General features: G+C 43.2%; 1 protein-coding gene across 3 annotated transcripts in view; it reads left to right on the forward strand.

The window, feature by feature from the left end:
• Positions 1 to 13,974, forward strand: part of SETBP1 (SET binding protein 1) — a 375,817-nt gene that overhangs the window by 12,904 nt on the left and 348,939 nt on the right. For all 3 annotated transcript variants that reach the window (XM_081251708.1, XM_081251710.1, XM_081251709.1), the window contains exon 2: positions 7,706 to 8,361. In XM_081251708.1, coding sequence (XP_081107834.1) covers positions 7,876 to 8,361 — 486 coding nt within the window. In that variant the 5' untranslated portion in view covers positions 7,706 to 7,875. The remainder of the gene's footprint in view (positions 1 to 7,705; positions 8,362 to 13,974) is intronic.

A 13,974-nucleotide genomic window follows, 5' to 3' on the forward strand; every position in this document is an offset into this window, starting at 1 on the left:
CATTCAGCATTCACACAGTGAATAATTTGGATCCATGGATCAGGAGCTGTGCGGGGCCCTGGGGGTTCCATGGTTAGCTAAACAAACACAGCATGTACCCTCAAGGGCTTCCCATTTAGTGGGGCAGGCAGAGTTGAAACCAAGAGTGGCACAAGTATTAATTATAAAATATAGTAAGTGCTAGGAAAGAAAAGGTCTATGCTCTAATGGCACAAAACAGGGAGTCCTGATGTGGTTTGTGAAGCTTAGGAAGTACCCTTTGACGTGGGCCTGAGTAATGAAGAGGTGTTAGCTTGAGGGAGCAGAAGAGGATCCCAGACACGTATAAAGTCCCCCAAGAGGAAAAGGCCACTTCTGACTCCCCACCTAAATACCTCAGAAGGCATATAGGGAGATGAACGCTCAACCACCCCAAAGCCAAAATCAGACAGATGGTCAGTCTCTTGCCAGAATCTGAGAAGGGATTTCTTATAACCGTAGCCAATGAGCCTAAGTTGAAGATGCAGTTGCTTTGCTATCTGTTGTCAGGTAGGCTCACACTCCATCCTTTTACACAGTTTGTCCCCCTAAGATCAGAAACTCACAATTTCTGTCAATAAGGAAAATAGGCAGTCATCAGATCTACTGCACGGACAACTTTAATAAAACAACCAAAGACTGTCTTCTCCTTAACATCATTATACATATTCTCAAAGTCTACGGATTTCAGAGAACAAATGGGCAAGACTGGAGGAGGGAGGTTTGGGAGGAGTTGTTGACCTCTGGGCAGAGATGTTTCCTCAAGGAAAGTTCTGAGGTAGACATAAAGAGTCTATATGACAGTGCACATTGTGGATTTCAGCTGCTCAGAGTTGCAAAGAATCTGACAGAAGAATCCCCTTTTAGTCACACAAAATAGTTGTAGGTAGATGTCTGCTATCAGTTGTGTAAATGCTTAACACCCTGTTCTCTTGATTTTTTTTCTAAGCCCTGATTTGTTAAGTTTGCTGATTCTTGTGGTGTAAACACTCCTACCACAGCCAATTTTCAAGCTCTCAACTTGACACCACAGAAAGTGGAGCTGGGATGAGACTCACATGGGTGGGCTCTCACGAGCCCCAACATACCACTGTTACTGTTCACTAGGAACTGAGGTGACCAGATCACTGATAATAGCGATAGTTCTGAGAGAAGGACTTGACTGACTTCAGGATGGATGGATGGATGGAAGGTAGAGTCAAAAGCAGTCTAGTGCTTTCTCTGTAGACAAGACTGCCCTGCATGGCTTTTTCCTCAGAGCATGAGTGAAGAGAACTAATCAAACACAAGACCTTAGGCGAGAAACACTCAGAACAAGGAAAAAAGAACAGTATTGTGATATTATTTACTACAATAGCAAAATAAGAATTTTAGATAGCTGCCAGACATCTGCAACAGGAAGAGGCATGACCCCTGGTGGAAAAGGAGCATAAAATAACAAGGAGAGAGCATGCTGACATGAAAAAGCATCAGAATTAACAGAAAGAAGGATGAATAAGGTTAGATTCCAGGGATACAAAATGTGCAATTGCAAAATTAAACATCCACAGTGAAGTCAAAGGCAAACGGAGGATGGAAGACAGAATTAAACTGGTGTTATGGACCTTAGATTAAGGAATGCTCTCCCACAATGCAAAAAACAGTGAGAGAGAAAATGAGAGAAATGGAGAACAGAGATGAGAATTCTAAACTGAGGTTACAGGAAAAAATTGGAAGCCAGAACCACTGAATAGAAGAAATAATTAAAGGAATAATTGAAGGGAACGGTTCTGAACTAGAAATAACCTGCACTACAGATCCAAAAGGTGCACTATATTCCAGGAAAAATAAAAGAAGTGAGGTCCACACTACTCATTTTGTCATTAATAAAATTCTATTACAATGAAAAAAAAATCTGCGATTAGAAAAGAATGAGACAAGTTACCGACAAAGGAAACAAAACCAGGCTGGCTTCCATCTTCTCTTCTGTTACTGCACATGCTAGAAGACATTCTACAGAGTTTTGAGGGGAAAGGGTTCTGACCTGATGATTGTATAGGCAGCTCAGTGTCTTCTACATGTAAAGATGAAAGAAGTGTCCAGCCTTATGGGATCTGCAGAGTAAGGAGCCGAGGTAGGACTGAGGATGAGGAGTTCCGGGGGGAGTTTGGGAAAGGTCAGGAATGAGGCAGCAAACTCTCCCTATATTTGTCATTGTTTGCCTTTAAGACCTTATGAGGTGCATGTGCTATTAAAAAAAATTTACAAGAAGCATATAGTTCCATTAGAAAAAAAAAAGAGAGATAAAAACTATAACCTAATGAGGAAAATCAGGAAGACATTTTTTTCTCATTTCATTGATGAGACACCAAGGCTGAAAGAGGGCTTATGAGGGCTCCTAAGTGGCAGAACTAGGTCCAGAATCCGCATCTTTTGACTCCTGTTATATATGCCAAGGGCTGCATCAGTTCCACCATGTTGACACTTTGGAAAGCAGCGGTCAGGGTGATGATGGCCTGAATGTGCCCTGGAAGCAAAGCAGATGGGAGAGGTGGATGATGCTGGGAAGCCCAGCCCGAGCTAGTTTGTTTATTTATTAATTCAGTCAACCAACATTTTTTTTTTTTTTTTTTTTGTGGTACGCAAAACTCACTGTTGTGGCCTCTCCTGCTGCGGAGCACAGGCTCCGGACGTGCAGGCTTAGCGGCCATGGCCCACAGGCACAGCCACTCCACGGCACGTGGGATCCTTCCGGACTGGGGCACGAACCCACGTCCCCCCGCATCGGCAGGCGGACCCCCAACCACTGGGCCACCAGGGAAGCCCCAACCAACATTTCTTGAGTGCCCATTATGCACTGGGCACTGTGCTAGGCATGGGATTGCATAGATGAATAAAATGCCACTGATGTCTGTTCTTAAGAGACTAAAAGTAAAACTGTAAGGGAGAATTCCCTTTAAACATAGAGCAGTAGTGCTCTTTGGTCAAGTCAGTTGGTAAGGGTAAGCACATAGGCAAAGCCTAAGCCCATCAGAACTGCCTGGAGGCCTTGGTACCAGCCAGAGTGTTGGGCCCCACCCTTGGAGCCATAGGTGGGGCTTGCGATTTGCATTTCCACCAAGTTCCAGGATTAGTAAGAGTTCCCTCAAGGCTGCAGGTAGTGAATGTGTTCTAGACTAGGAAAAATACTTCCATTTTGTAGATCATGGAGGAAAGAGGATGTACTTACTCCCTGGGACTCATTTGGGTCATGGAGCCCATGGAGCCAAGCAGGAGTCCCCTGGGCCCTCAGACGAATAATTCTGTAGGCTCACACTACCCACTTTGGAGTGTCCCATAGGTCTATGTCTGTGCAGGGTATAATCACACAGTCTTGAGTATGGAACAGACCTTGGTCCTGCTCAGTTCACTGCTGGGATAAGTATGGAGTAAGGGACTCAGAGTGACTTGTCTAGCATCTCACTGTCGGTGAAAGGCAGGCCTAGTCTTTGGACTGTTCTCTCAGTGTTCTTTCCCAAGCACATCACAGCTACTCTCCTCTCCCCTCTATTCGCCTGGAACCTGCTGAGTGGTCATTTCCTAAGCAAGCGTTATTGTTCCTATGGTGCTCCTCTCATTCCAAGTCCTGCAAACAGCCACAGAAGGGTTAACTTTTGTTGGCCTGAAAGCCTGAGCCAGTACAGAGTGTCCATTGTGCGCTGCCCCCTCTGGAGTCATTGCTGGCTGCTGGAATGTGACAAGGCAAACCGTTTTCACCTTGCTCTTGTTTTCACCCTCCTCTGTGAGTGCGTTGAGTGAACGTGTGCGTGTACTCACAGGACACGTTGGCAGTAGTGCCACAAGAGGACTCACAGTGGTCTCTCCGATGCACCAAAAAATGGAACTGTGAATTTGGGATGGTAGGTACGTGCTGGGAGAAGGCAAAAGGAGAACAACAGCTTTGTGTGCTTGTGAAGTAAACAAACGGGTTATGTTTCTTTGCTCTTTACTTTTGAAAGTGTCTCTCTTACATGTGGCCATAAGGGGCATAGACAGTGAACTGCGCAGGGGCCGCCTGCCTGGGTGGAGCTACAGTTGGAGTAGTTTGAACCACAGGACTTTGATGAGCTGTCAGGGGCTAATTCATTTTCATTCAGAAAGAACTCCATGAAGTCCTCCATGTGCCCCATCCTGCACTGGGTGCTGAAGCAAATGTAAGTGTTGTACAGCTACAGTTGGTCTCAGCTTGAGCCTGAATTGCAATAGAGTAAGGAAAATAAGAGTTGTGTACTGGAAACAATGAGAAGACAATATATGACTAGTATTTAGTTGCAAGCTCTACAGCTGCGAGCAGTGTTAAGTCAGGCCAGGGAGTGAGTGCTGTGGTCCAGAGTTTGCAGTATGTTGCCATGGAGAAGTGAAGACTTGGGCATGACCTTGAAATGTGGGAAGGCTTGGGATCTGTTTGTTCATTTGATCATTCATTCCTTCATGCAACAAACATTTGGAGAACACCAGTTGTATGGCAGGCATCACCTGCATGGTTGGAAGAGGATATAAGAAAATATTCTACAAAAATATCAAGGCAGAAATAACTCTGTGCGTGTGTGTAATGCCACTGTGGAGACTGGTTTGACTTGAATAGGGAATGCAACTTGTTGGCTAATGAGCCCTAAGACTGAATTCTTAAGGTAAACCAGTAGGGAAAGTCTGGAATTGATGTGTTCCTGGATGGGATTATTTGAAACTGCATTACTGTTTCATCTCTAGTTTTTATACTTGCGCTGCCCTGGTTTGGTCCTCATGCAGCAAGAATTGAATTTCAGCCAAGCCTCTTTATGGTCCCCCTGCCTCTAATATCAGGTTCCCTTAATTCATCCCTCACACCACATGCCAGAATTATCTTTCTAAAGCATAACTTAAATAATACCCCTTCCCTACTGACATCCCCCACTTAAATGGCTTCCCATTACCTTTAAGATAAAATCCAGCTCATTAGCGTACCATTCAGGGATGTCCATGATCTGGCTGTAACCTTTTATCTCCAGCTATACCTCTTACCAGTCACCACATTGTACCACACCTCCTAGCCAAACCTCAGCTTTCTCTTTCCTGAACATAACCCTGTGTGCTCCTGCCCAGGCCTTGCCTCATGCTGTTCCTTCTGTTTGCCATGTCTTCCTTCCCACTCCACTTATTGAAGCCCCTCAAGGTCAGAGCCATATCCTATGCTCTCTTGAGGACTTCCTGTGTAGTTTCCTATCTATCAGTCTACACCTTGCCCAAGTGGAAAACCCTTTCTCTTCCCTTTGTTTCTATCCCTTATTATAGGACATATAAAAATCTCTGTTTTGTTTTTCACATCTTTCTTCAAGATTATAACCTCCTTGAGGAAAGTGATTGTATTTAAATTGTGTATCTTAGGATCTTGACTTGAGGAGAACTGAAAAAAGACATTGTTGAATACTCATTTTTTATGGATCTCTTGCTATTTGAGTTTCAAGTTTTGGAACTTTGTCTTCTGTATTAATTAGTTAATGATTTATACTACTAAATATAAGAAACTCTGAAGTGAGTCATTTTTTAAAGGGAAGATACTTTCTCAATATAGATAATTTGTCCACTTCGTACTCCTATCTATTCCTCTAAAGTTTAGATTTTACCTTCTTTTCTCTCATCACAGAACCTGCAATAGCTATTGACCTACTCTGGTTCAAAGGTCCAAATAGATTTAGTTTAGGAAATTTTATGGAGAATATGCCTCAGCTTTTGCTCTGACCAAAGGACGCTTTATAGGTAGGTACCAGGGAATTAAAATGTAACACTGAAGATTCCTGCCAGAGGGAGTGAACCACTGAACACTGTTGCCATAAGAAACATGGCTACCAATTTGTATGGTTTTTTGCTCAGTAGAGGTAAATAGGGACAGGTTCTCAGGCATCTTGATGCCTCCAACAGCAGTGTGTTATCTGACACTAGTAAGAGAGGCCTCAATGAATGTTGACTTGAACATGACTTTTTAAAACCTATGTAAGGTTTTGGGCAGGTAGGCAGATCAGTCTAGATGAGACAAGAATCTCACAAGTAAAGGAAACATAGCGTCATCTGGTCTAACTGCCCTCCTCTGCTCCTAAGTGGGGACTTGGTCCCTTTTGTAGCATGGGGCACAGGTGGCAGTCCAGTGTTTGCTTGACAACTTTGGGGAGGATGCTCGTGCTCTCACCAGGCAGCCAATTCTCTTGCAGAAGTGCTGCATTCATTGGGTTTTCCCCTAAGTGGAAGCAGTTGTAAATGTGTCTTTCTGTTGGGCTGCGCAGTTTCCAGGAGCTGAGTATGTTCCTGGGCTTCTCTGGGGAGCAGGGTCCATTTTGAAGCTCTGCTGCCTTGCTGGCTGGCTTCCTCACAGGGCGTCAGCTGAAATTGTACTGATTCCAGAGGGAGGAAGTACCTGCTCGGTTTCCAGTTCTTGGCTGTTCTGAATGTATGTTTGCAGGCATTTTTGGCATTTTCTGGTGGGCACATTTGCTGGTCAGTTCCTTAAATTGATGGGTTCAAAGGTAGCAGCCTAAGGTATGCTGTAATGCCTTCTGCTGAGTGTTCAGCCATTTGTGAAGGCTTGGATGTAATCTTACCTACAGCCAGGGGTAGAAGGAGATGATGTCTTGAAGTTGAGGGCGGCCCCAGGGCTTGAGGTTTTCTCTTGAGAATGAGCATTTGGGCTTTCTTTTGAGCTTTAAAAATGATGAGTATGAAATTGGGAATAATGGGACATGGAGTGAATAAGGGTGAATGATAGTTTAACTGATCCTATGATGGTTTGGTGAGGAGAAAGGCAGAATAAAAAATCCTGGGGGGATTCCTGGCACTTCCAGAGGCCTGTGCAATGCTCCCTCTCTCCCCTCTCTTTTTTGTTGTCATGTAGACATAACGCCACTTTATTTAAGGTCTAGGAAGGGAATTAAAGCTGTCTCGGGTGACTATTTTTATCTAAATGATTGATAATGATTAAATAACTTTTGTGTTGGAAACATTTTTAGCATTTGTTTTGCATTAATCACAGCATTAGAAGTAATTTCTCACTGAACTCTTTTTGTTTTCCTTTTACAAGCCTTCACCTAAGCTTTGCATTTGTTTATTTTAAGAAATAAAGACAAGACTTGTGCATGATTAAAATAATTCATAATGAAAGATAATAAAGGAAGAATGGTCCAGAGGTTCTTCTTCTGAGGGGATGGAGAGCTTGGCCCAGGCAGCCCAGGGCTGTGTTCAGTTTTGTGTTCAGTTTTTGCAGTTTTCCCTTCACATGTGAGAGGGAAGTTGTGCAAGAAGCCAGCCAGATGCAGTTTCCACAGACCTGAGCATCAGCTCTTAGACTTCCTTTCATCATGGTTGGCTTTGATGGTGACTCAGGCAGCTGTGGCTTTAGTATAAGAAGCATCTAGCTTGTTACTGGACTGGAGGACTCACCTCTCTTATCTTTATTCTCGGGCCCACAACCATAAAAATTAATAACAATTCAATGAAAGCCTGTGTGTGCGCGTGTGTTTCCCCCTCTGCTCCAATATAATATAATTTGGGGATGTGCACATTCTGGTTTGATTTCTTTCCAATCATTATTTTTCTGATGCCATAGATAAGTGAGGTGGGATGGGGCTTCTGGAACTTAGTTTGAGTTACCTTTGAGGTCATTTTCCTTCCTGCCGTGGCTAATTATCTCTCTGCTTCTCAGTTGCAGATCTGATCCCTTCTGAACAACCTCACCGTGTCTCCATCCCTGGGACTCCGAACCCAGCAGCTGGACCACTTTCTCCTTGGAATTTTGGGAGCCCTTTCTTCTCACCTTTCCCTTTTCCCTTTTCCCCGTCCCCCTCCTGAGAACTCTTGGAGACTAGGATTGTCATGGAGTCCAGGGAAGTCTTAAGCGGTTCCCGGCAAAGGGGGAGTGAATCGGAATTCCTGCCGGTCTCCTCAGCCAAGCCCTTGACTGCTCCTGGCTGTGCAGGGGAACCTTTGCTCTCTGCTCCGGAGACTGGGAAGGGGATCCCAGTAGGCGGAGAACGCATGGAGCCAGAGGAGGAGGATGAACTGGGCTCAGGACGGGATGTGGATTCCAACTCCAATGCAGACAGTGAGAAATGGGTGGCAGGAGATGGTCTGGAAGAACAGGAGTTTTCTATCAAGGAGGCAAACTTCACAGAGGGGAGCCTGAAGCTGAAGATTCAGACCACGAAGCGGGCTAAGAAACCCCCAAAGAATCTGGAGAACTATATATGCCCACCCGAGATCAAGATCACCATCAAGCAGTCTGGGGACCAGAAGGTGTCCCGTGCTGGGAAAAATAGCAAAGCCACAAAGGAGGAGGAAAGAAGCCACTCCAAAAAGAAGGTAGGGATCCCTGTTGACTAGGTTTTTTCCTGTTTGTTTTTGCCATTTTATCCTCAAACTTTAAGGGTCTATTTGCTTATTACTTAATTATTTATAAATTACTAATCTCCTTGATGGAATACTTAGGACCTGCAGAATAAATGTCTCTGATATCTCGGTATAGTATCCAATTTATTATTATGGATACTATCGACCAAAACCAAAACAAAACAAAGCAAAAAAGAAACTACTAGGGTTATAATCCTGGAAGTTCCTATTTATTGTGTAGCAGCCAATTGGCTGGGTCAGATCTGGCTAAGCTGTGACAAAATTTGAGGGTGTTTTTTGGTTTTTTTGCTTTAATATTTGCATTTGTTCTCACAGTCAAGAGTAGGATGTTGAAAATTTTGGTCAGTCAGAACAGTCAAGATCAGTTATAAGCTCCTTTTGGTTTCAATCACTGCTGTAAGTCTTTCTACAATAGATAAATCACTTACTTGACTGAGGAAGCCCAGTCTTTGTAGTAAATGAGGCTCTTCTAGGGCTGAGAGATCATTATCCTGGAAGCCGGTGGTGAACTTTAGAGCTGGAGAAAGGGAAGGGGTAGGGGACTGACATGAAGCTTTATCTAACAAACTGTAGACTTTTAAGATTGAGTGTTGAATGAACTTGGTACATGGTCATTTTCCTCATGAAAGTCAATGTGGGTGTGGAAAGCAGCTCTCTAGGTGATTTAGTGATGTTCTTTGGTTGGGAATGTATGGATCTAGGTTTCATTGTATTTATTTTGTGTCACAGAGGGTTACAGAGACCTCCCTTTCTGGGAGGGGTGTGACACTCAGCTGTGATAGCAGAGGGCTGCCCTAGTCTAGAAAGTTTTTGTTTCCAAGAATCTCTGGGTCTTGTGAACAGCTCTGAAAGGAGCCCTCTTGCTGACAGAGTTTTGCAGTTCTAGGTAGTAGATGTTAACCAGAGTCTTTGTAACTCTCTCCCCCACATCATAATTATTTGGACTCTGGACATGATGGAAGATAAAATGGTCTATATGAATGAACCTCTCTCCTTTATAGCCCAGAGGTAATCTGTAGTGTTTCGTTGACAGTGGTTTTTGAACTTTGGGGTAGTCATTTTCAATAAAGCTGCTAAGAATCATGTTGTTACTTTAGTGTAGGGCTTGTACCCTTCCTTATGCTAGGCATTTTGGCAGATTTGTCGAAGTTAAAATCCAAAAACTTGGACTAGAAGAGACTTTTCTGGGTGACCAACACCCACAGTTTGCTGAGACTATCCTGGTTTTTAAATGGAAAGTCCTGCATCCAGGTTCAGTCCTGGGCAAGCCAGGGCAGTTGACCATTTACTTTAACATTTGGAACACAAAGGAATCTTTAGAAATTGGTGTGTTTTTACATAGCATAGAGGTAGTGCTTTCCCCTCTCCCCTCCCCATTTACAACTTTGCGATGCTTTCTGGGTTCTCTGTCATAAAACCAAGGATTATCTAGATGCACATGGAAACTTTTGAGGTTTTTGCAAGCAGGTGCAAAGAAATGCAAGCAGGCTCAGAAAGTTAGCCTTTGCTTTGGAGTCGGGTCTCTTCAGCTTTGAAAATGAGTATCTTTGTCTCTGGGCACTGAGATGGCACAGAGAGTGTTGTTGGATTTTTGCGTGGGTGAGCAGTCTTGAAAACTGTGGCAACAGTTTTCCCTCCATCCCCATCACTGCCAGAATTTGAGTAGCAGCCCACAGTTTTGGGTGTGCAAACCCAAATTCACTATCCTAGAAAGAGAGTAAGTTGTCCTGGTCAGTACGACTTTCCTAAGGCCATAAGATTGTTCCCAAATATAGGCTTCTGTCTATTGGAATGCCCCAGAATAAAACTCTGGAATTTGTGACATGGGGATGATTTCAAAGCTGAAATGTGCAATGGACCTCCACTCTCATATCTGAAATTCTCAGGCTGGTCATTCTCACCCAAAAAGTTGGATGCCCTTTTGTGCTTTATTGGAAAGAGAGAAGAAATTGCTTCTTTGAATATGTGACTTACCAAGTATGCATTTCTAAGCCTGAGCAGTTGGAGGGGGAAGAAAGGAAGGAGAAAGGCTGAAATTCAATGTACAGTGCTGTGTTATGCTGGCACTGTAATGGGAATATCTATGAAAATTTTAAATTGTTAGAAGCTTGCTTCATATTGTACTCCTTTATCCTTCCTACGTTATGCCTAGAGCTGATTCTTTCCAGAGATGAACGAATAAAGTTATCGGTACTGGGTCTTAATCATTTGATAGATGATAGGAAGTTCTCTGATCTCTATTGGATTAGAATGTGAACTTTATTACTCTTCAAGTGCCTGTTGTTTTGCAAACGAGGAGTAAGCAAAAGCTGGAGCTGAGGTGGAGAGGTGGAAATCTTGCTGACCATTTGTACAGAAAAGTTCAGTGGAATGAGCTTGCAGAATTTATTTATTTGTATGAATGGGAAGTACATGATCAGTAATTTGAGATAGGGAAAAGGATGAGGGTGGCATTTTGTAAGCATCAGATCAGTGTCTCACTCTAAAATCTAGTCTTCTGGATTTTTTATTTTGAGGCAAGTTGCTCACTGAAGAAGTGTACATGGAGTGGCCCCTGGGACTCAGGTCCTTTGCTAAGAGCTTGGAAAAAGGCTCTGTTGAGCTGGTCCTTGAGCAGGTGGAGATGCCTACTTGGGTATCACCTGATCATATATGCTGACTTAGAGCGGGTTTGGCAAACTGTAGTCCGTGGGCAAAATCCAGCCCCCCGCCTATTATTATACAGCCCACAGGCAAAGAATGGTTGGGAAAAAATCAAAAAGAGAATAATATTTTGTAAGATGGGAAAATTATATGAAATTCAAATTTCCCTGTCCATAAATACAGTTTTATTGGAATGGAGCCACATCTATTTATTTACATTTCGGCTATGGCTGCTTTTGCACTTCGACAGCAGAGTTGAGTAGTTGTGACAGAGAGTGTATGGCCCTCAGAGCTTAAACTATCTGCTATCTAGTTCTGACCAAAAACACTTGTTGACCTGTGACTTAGGGGAAGGACAGTGAGTTTTAGGATAACAAAGATTTTGTTTTATTTCATTTTGTTTTGAATGATTCAGCCTCCAAACTTGGAGGCTGGGGAAAAATGAGTGTTAATCATTATGTGCTTTTTTTGTGTTGTTTTTTGTTTTTGTTTGTTTTACTTTTGCAGACCAATCAATTTTGTTCAAGTCATTGTTTGACAGCCTTTGGCAAAGGCAGCTTATATTAGATCCCAAATGATTTGCTTTTTCATTGTTTTTTGTAAAAAGAACGTTCTGTAGGATAATGATGGCATTCCTTACATATCACAGCTAGTTTTCTGCTACTTCTATCTGTACATGTTCTACTGCTGTGGGGTGAGGAGATGTGGGGTGCAGCAGATGTATGTGTGGTATGCTTAAGAGCTTTATTCCAAATTTCAAACCTAGGCCCAATCCTCCAAACTGGAGAGTTGTTACAGATTTTCAGGTAACAGGGCCACTTCAGTAGTAGGATGGTAGGAGGGACCCATGAAAATACCACTTCACTGGCTCAAGGATGTGTGGACTCTTCTAACCAGCGGACAGGTCACCTCCCTTCCATGTAAACTTAGGATGGCACTTGAGATGCTGCCTGGAAGAGGCTTTATGTTGAATTGATTTATGTGAGGTGTAAGAGCAGCATTTGGTAAGAAGTGGAGGCTGAAAAGAGAGCTCAGAACATATTTTAGGGCCTCAGAATTGTCCTTTGGGCAGGTCCTGAGTTGCAGATGGATGATCCCATAAATACACCTTGCTCTTTATCACAGCACCCATGTTGTTACATCTTAGACTGACTCAGGTAAGTGGTATAATAACTTAAGCTTCCTCTACTTTCCTTCTAGGTCATTCAATAAAAACAATAGAGAACATGAGAATGAGTCTCTAGAAGCAAGTTCAGGTATAACATGTGAACTTAAAATGTTCCAACGGTGACAGGTTTTTTTTTTTTTTTAACATCTTTATTGGAGTATAATTGCTTTACAATGGTGTGTTAGTTTCTGCTTTATAACAAAGTGAATCAGTTATACATATACATATGTTCTCATATCTCTTCCTTCTTGCATCTCCCTCCCTCCCACCTCCCTATCGCACCCATCTAGGTGGTCACAAAGCACCAAGCTGATCTCCCTGTGCTATGCGGCTGCTTCCCACTAGCTATCTATTTTACATTTGGTAGTGTATATATGTCCAGTCCACTCTCTCACTTCGTCCCAGCTTACCCTTCCCCCTCCCCGTGTCCTCAAGTCCATTCTCTACGTCTGCGTCTTTATTCATGTCCTGCCCCCTAGGTTCTTCAGAACTATATATATATATTTTTTTAGATTCCATATATACGTGTTAACATACTGTATTTTAAGAGGCTCTCAGCTGGGCAGAGTTTAGCAGCTCTCCTCTTTCTGAGGACTTTCTGTGGGTGTCAGGACACCCACCAGGTTCAACGGCATGAGAAGGAGAGGGTGTTCTGAGACAAGCACTGTACAGTGATCCAGGGTAGAAAATGTGGTGTGGTTATTTGCACCAACTGGCTTTGTGACTCTGGATCTGGAATATAACCTTGCTGAAGCCCTGGTTTCCTCATCTGCCAAATAGAGATGCTAGTTTCCACATGATATAACCCAATGTAAGATTCTAGGAAAAAATGGGTAATTTACAGAGCACACGTCATAGTAATAGTTCCGATTTATTGAGCCATGTGGCAGACCCTTGGCTAGCTCTTTTATCTGTATTCACTTTCTCTATTAGTCCTTATTACAGTCCTGTCGGACAGATGGTATTTATTTACAGATGAGGAAATTGAGGCTCAGTGGCTTCAGATAAGCAGAAGCAGAGTTGACCTTTGAAGTCAGTTCTTCTAGACTGTTTGGCCAATGCTGGAGTCCAGGCCTCAAGTGCCCACACGGGAAAGGGCTGCTGGGAGGTGAGGATCCAGCATGAGGGCATTTCTCTCCCACTTTCCCATATTGGCGAGGATGGCAGGATCATAACCTGGCCTGCTGTCCTAAATTCCAAGTGTTTCAAAGCCTCATGAGTTAGAGTCTTATTTCTTCCTTTATTGTGCTTATGGATTGTTATTTGCTTCTATTTTGTTTCTTTAGACTTAATGTTCCCCTTCCCCCAGCTTCATCAGGAGAACCTATTTTCTCTAGCAGCAGAGGCTTCAACCTCATATTCCTCAGGGCCTGCGATGGTCCTAGGAGCATGATCAGGATTTCTTCTTAGTAACCCCATGTAGAACATCATCATATGTGTATGGAAAGACCCTGTGTTCTCTTTTGAGCACTCATAACCCTCTCTTGGGAAGTCTAATAGGTCACAAATTCATGTACTCATACTTCAAATAGCACCTTCCTCGTGTCAAACACACAAAGTATGGGAGAGGAAAAAAGGCTTTTTAGGTGATGTAGATGGGAAGCCAGTCTGGCATCAGATTGCAGAGAGTGATGAATATCAAATAAATAAATGGGTTTGCATTTAATTCTATAAGTAATGGAAGTGCTCAGCAGGCTTTGAATTGGGGAAAGGAAGGGTTGGGGGTCCAGGGAACATGACGAAAGTGGTATAGG

The sequence above is a fragment of the Mesoplodon bidens genome, assembly GCF_964165515.1.
Source record: "Mesoplodon bidens genome assembly, chromosome: 13".
In the NCBI taxonomy this organism is placed as follows: domain Eukaryota; kingdom Metazoa; phylum Chordata; class Mammalia; order Artiodactyla; family Ziphiidae; genus Mesoplodon; species Mesoplodon bidens.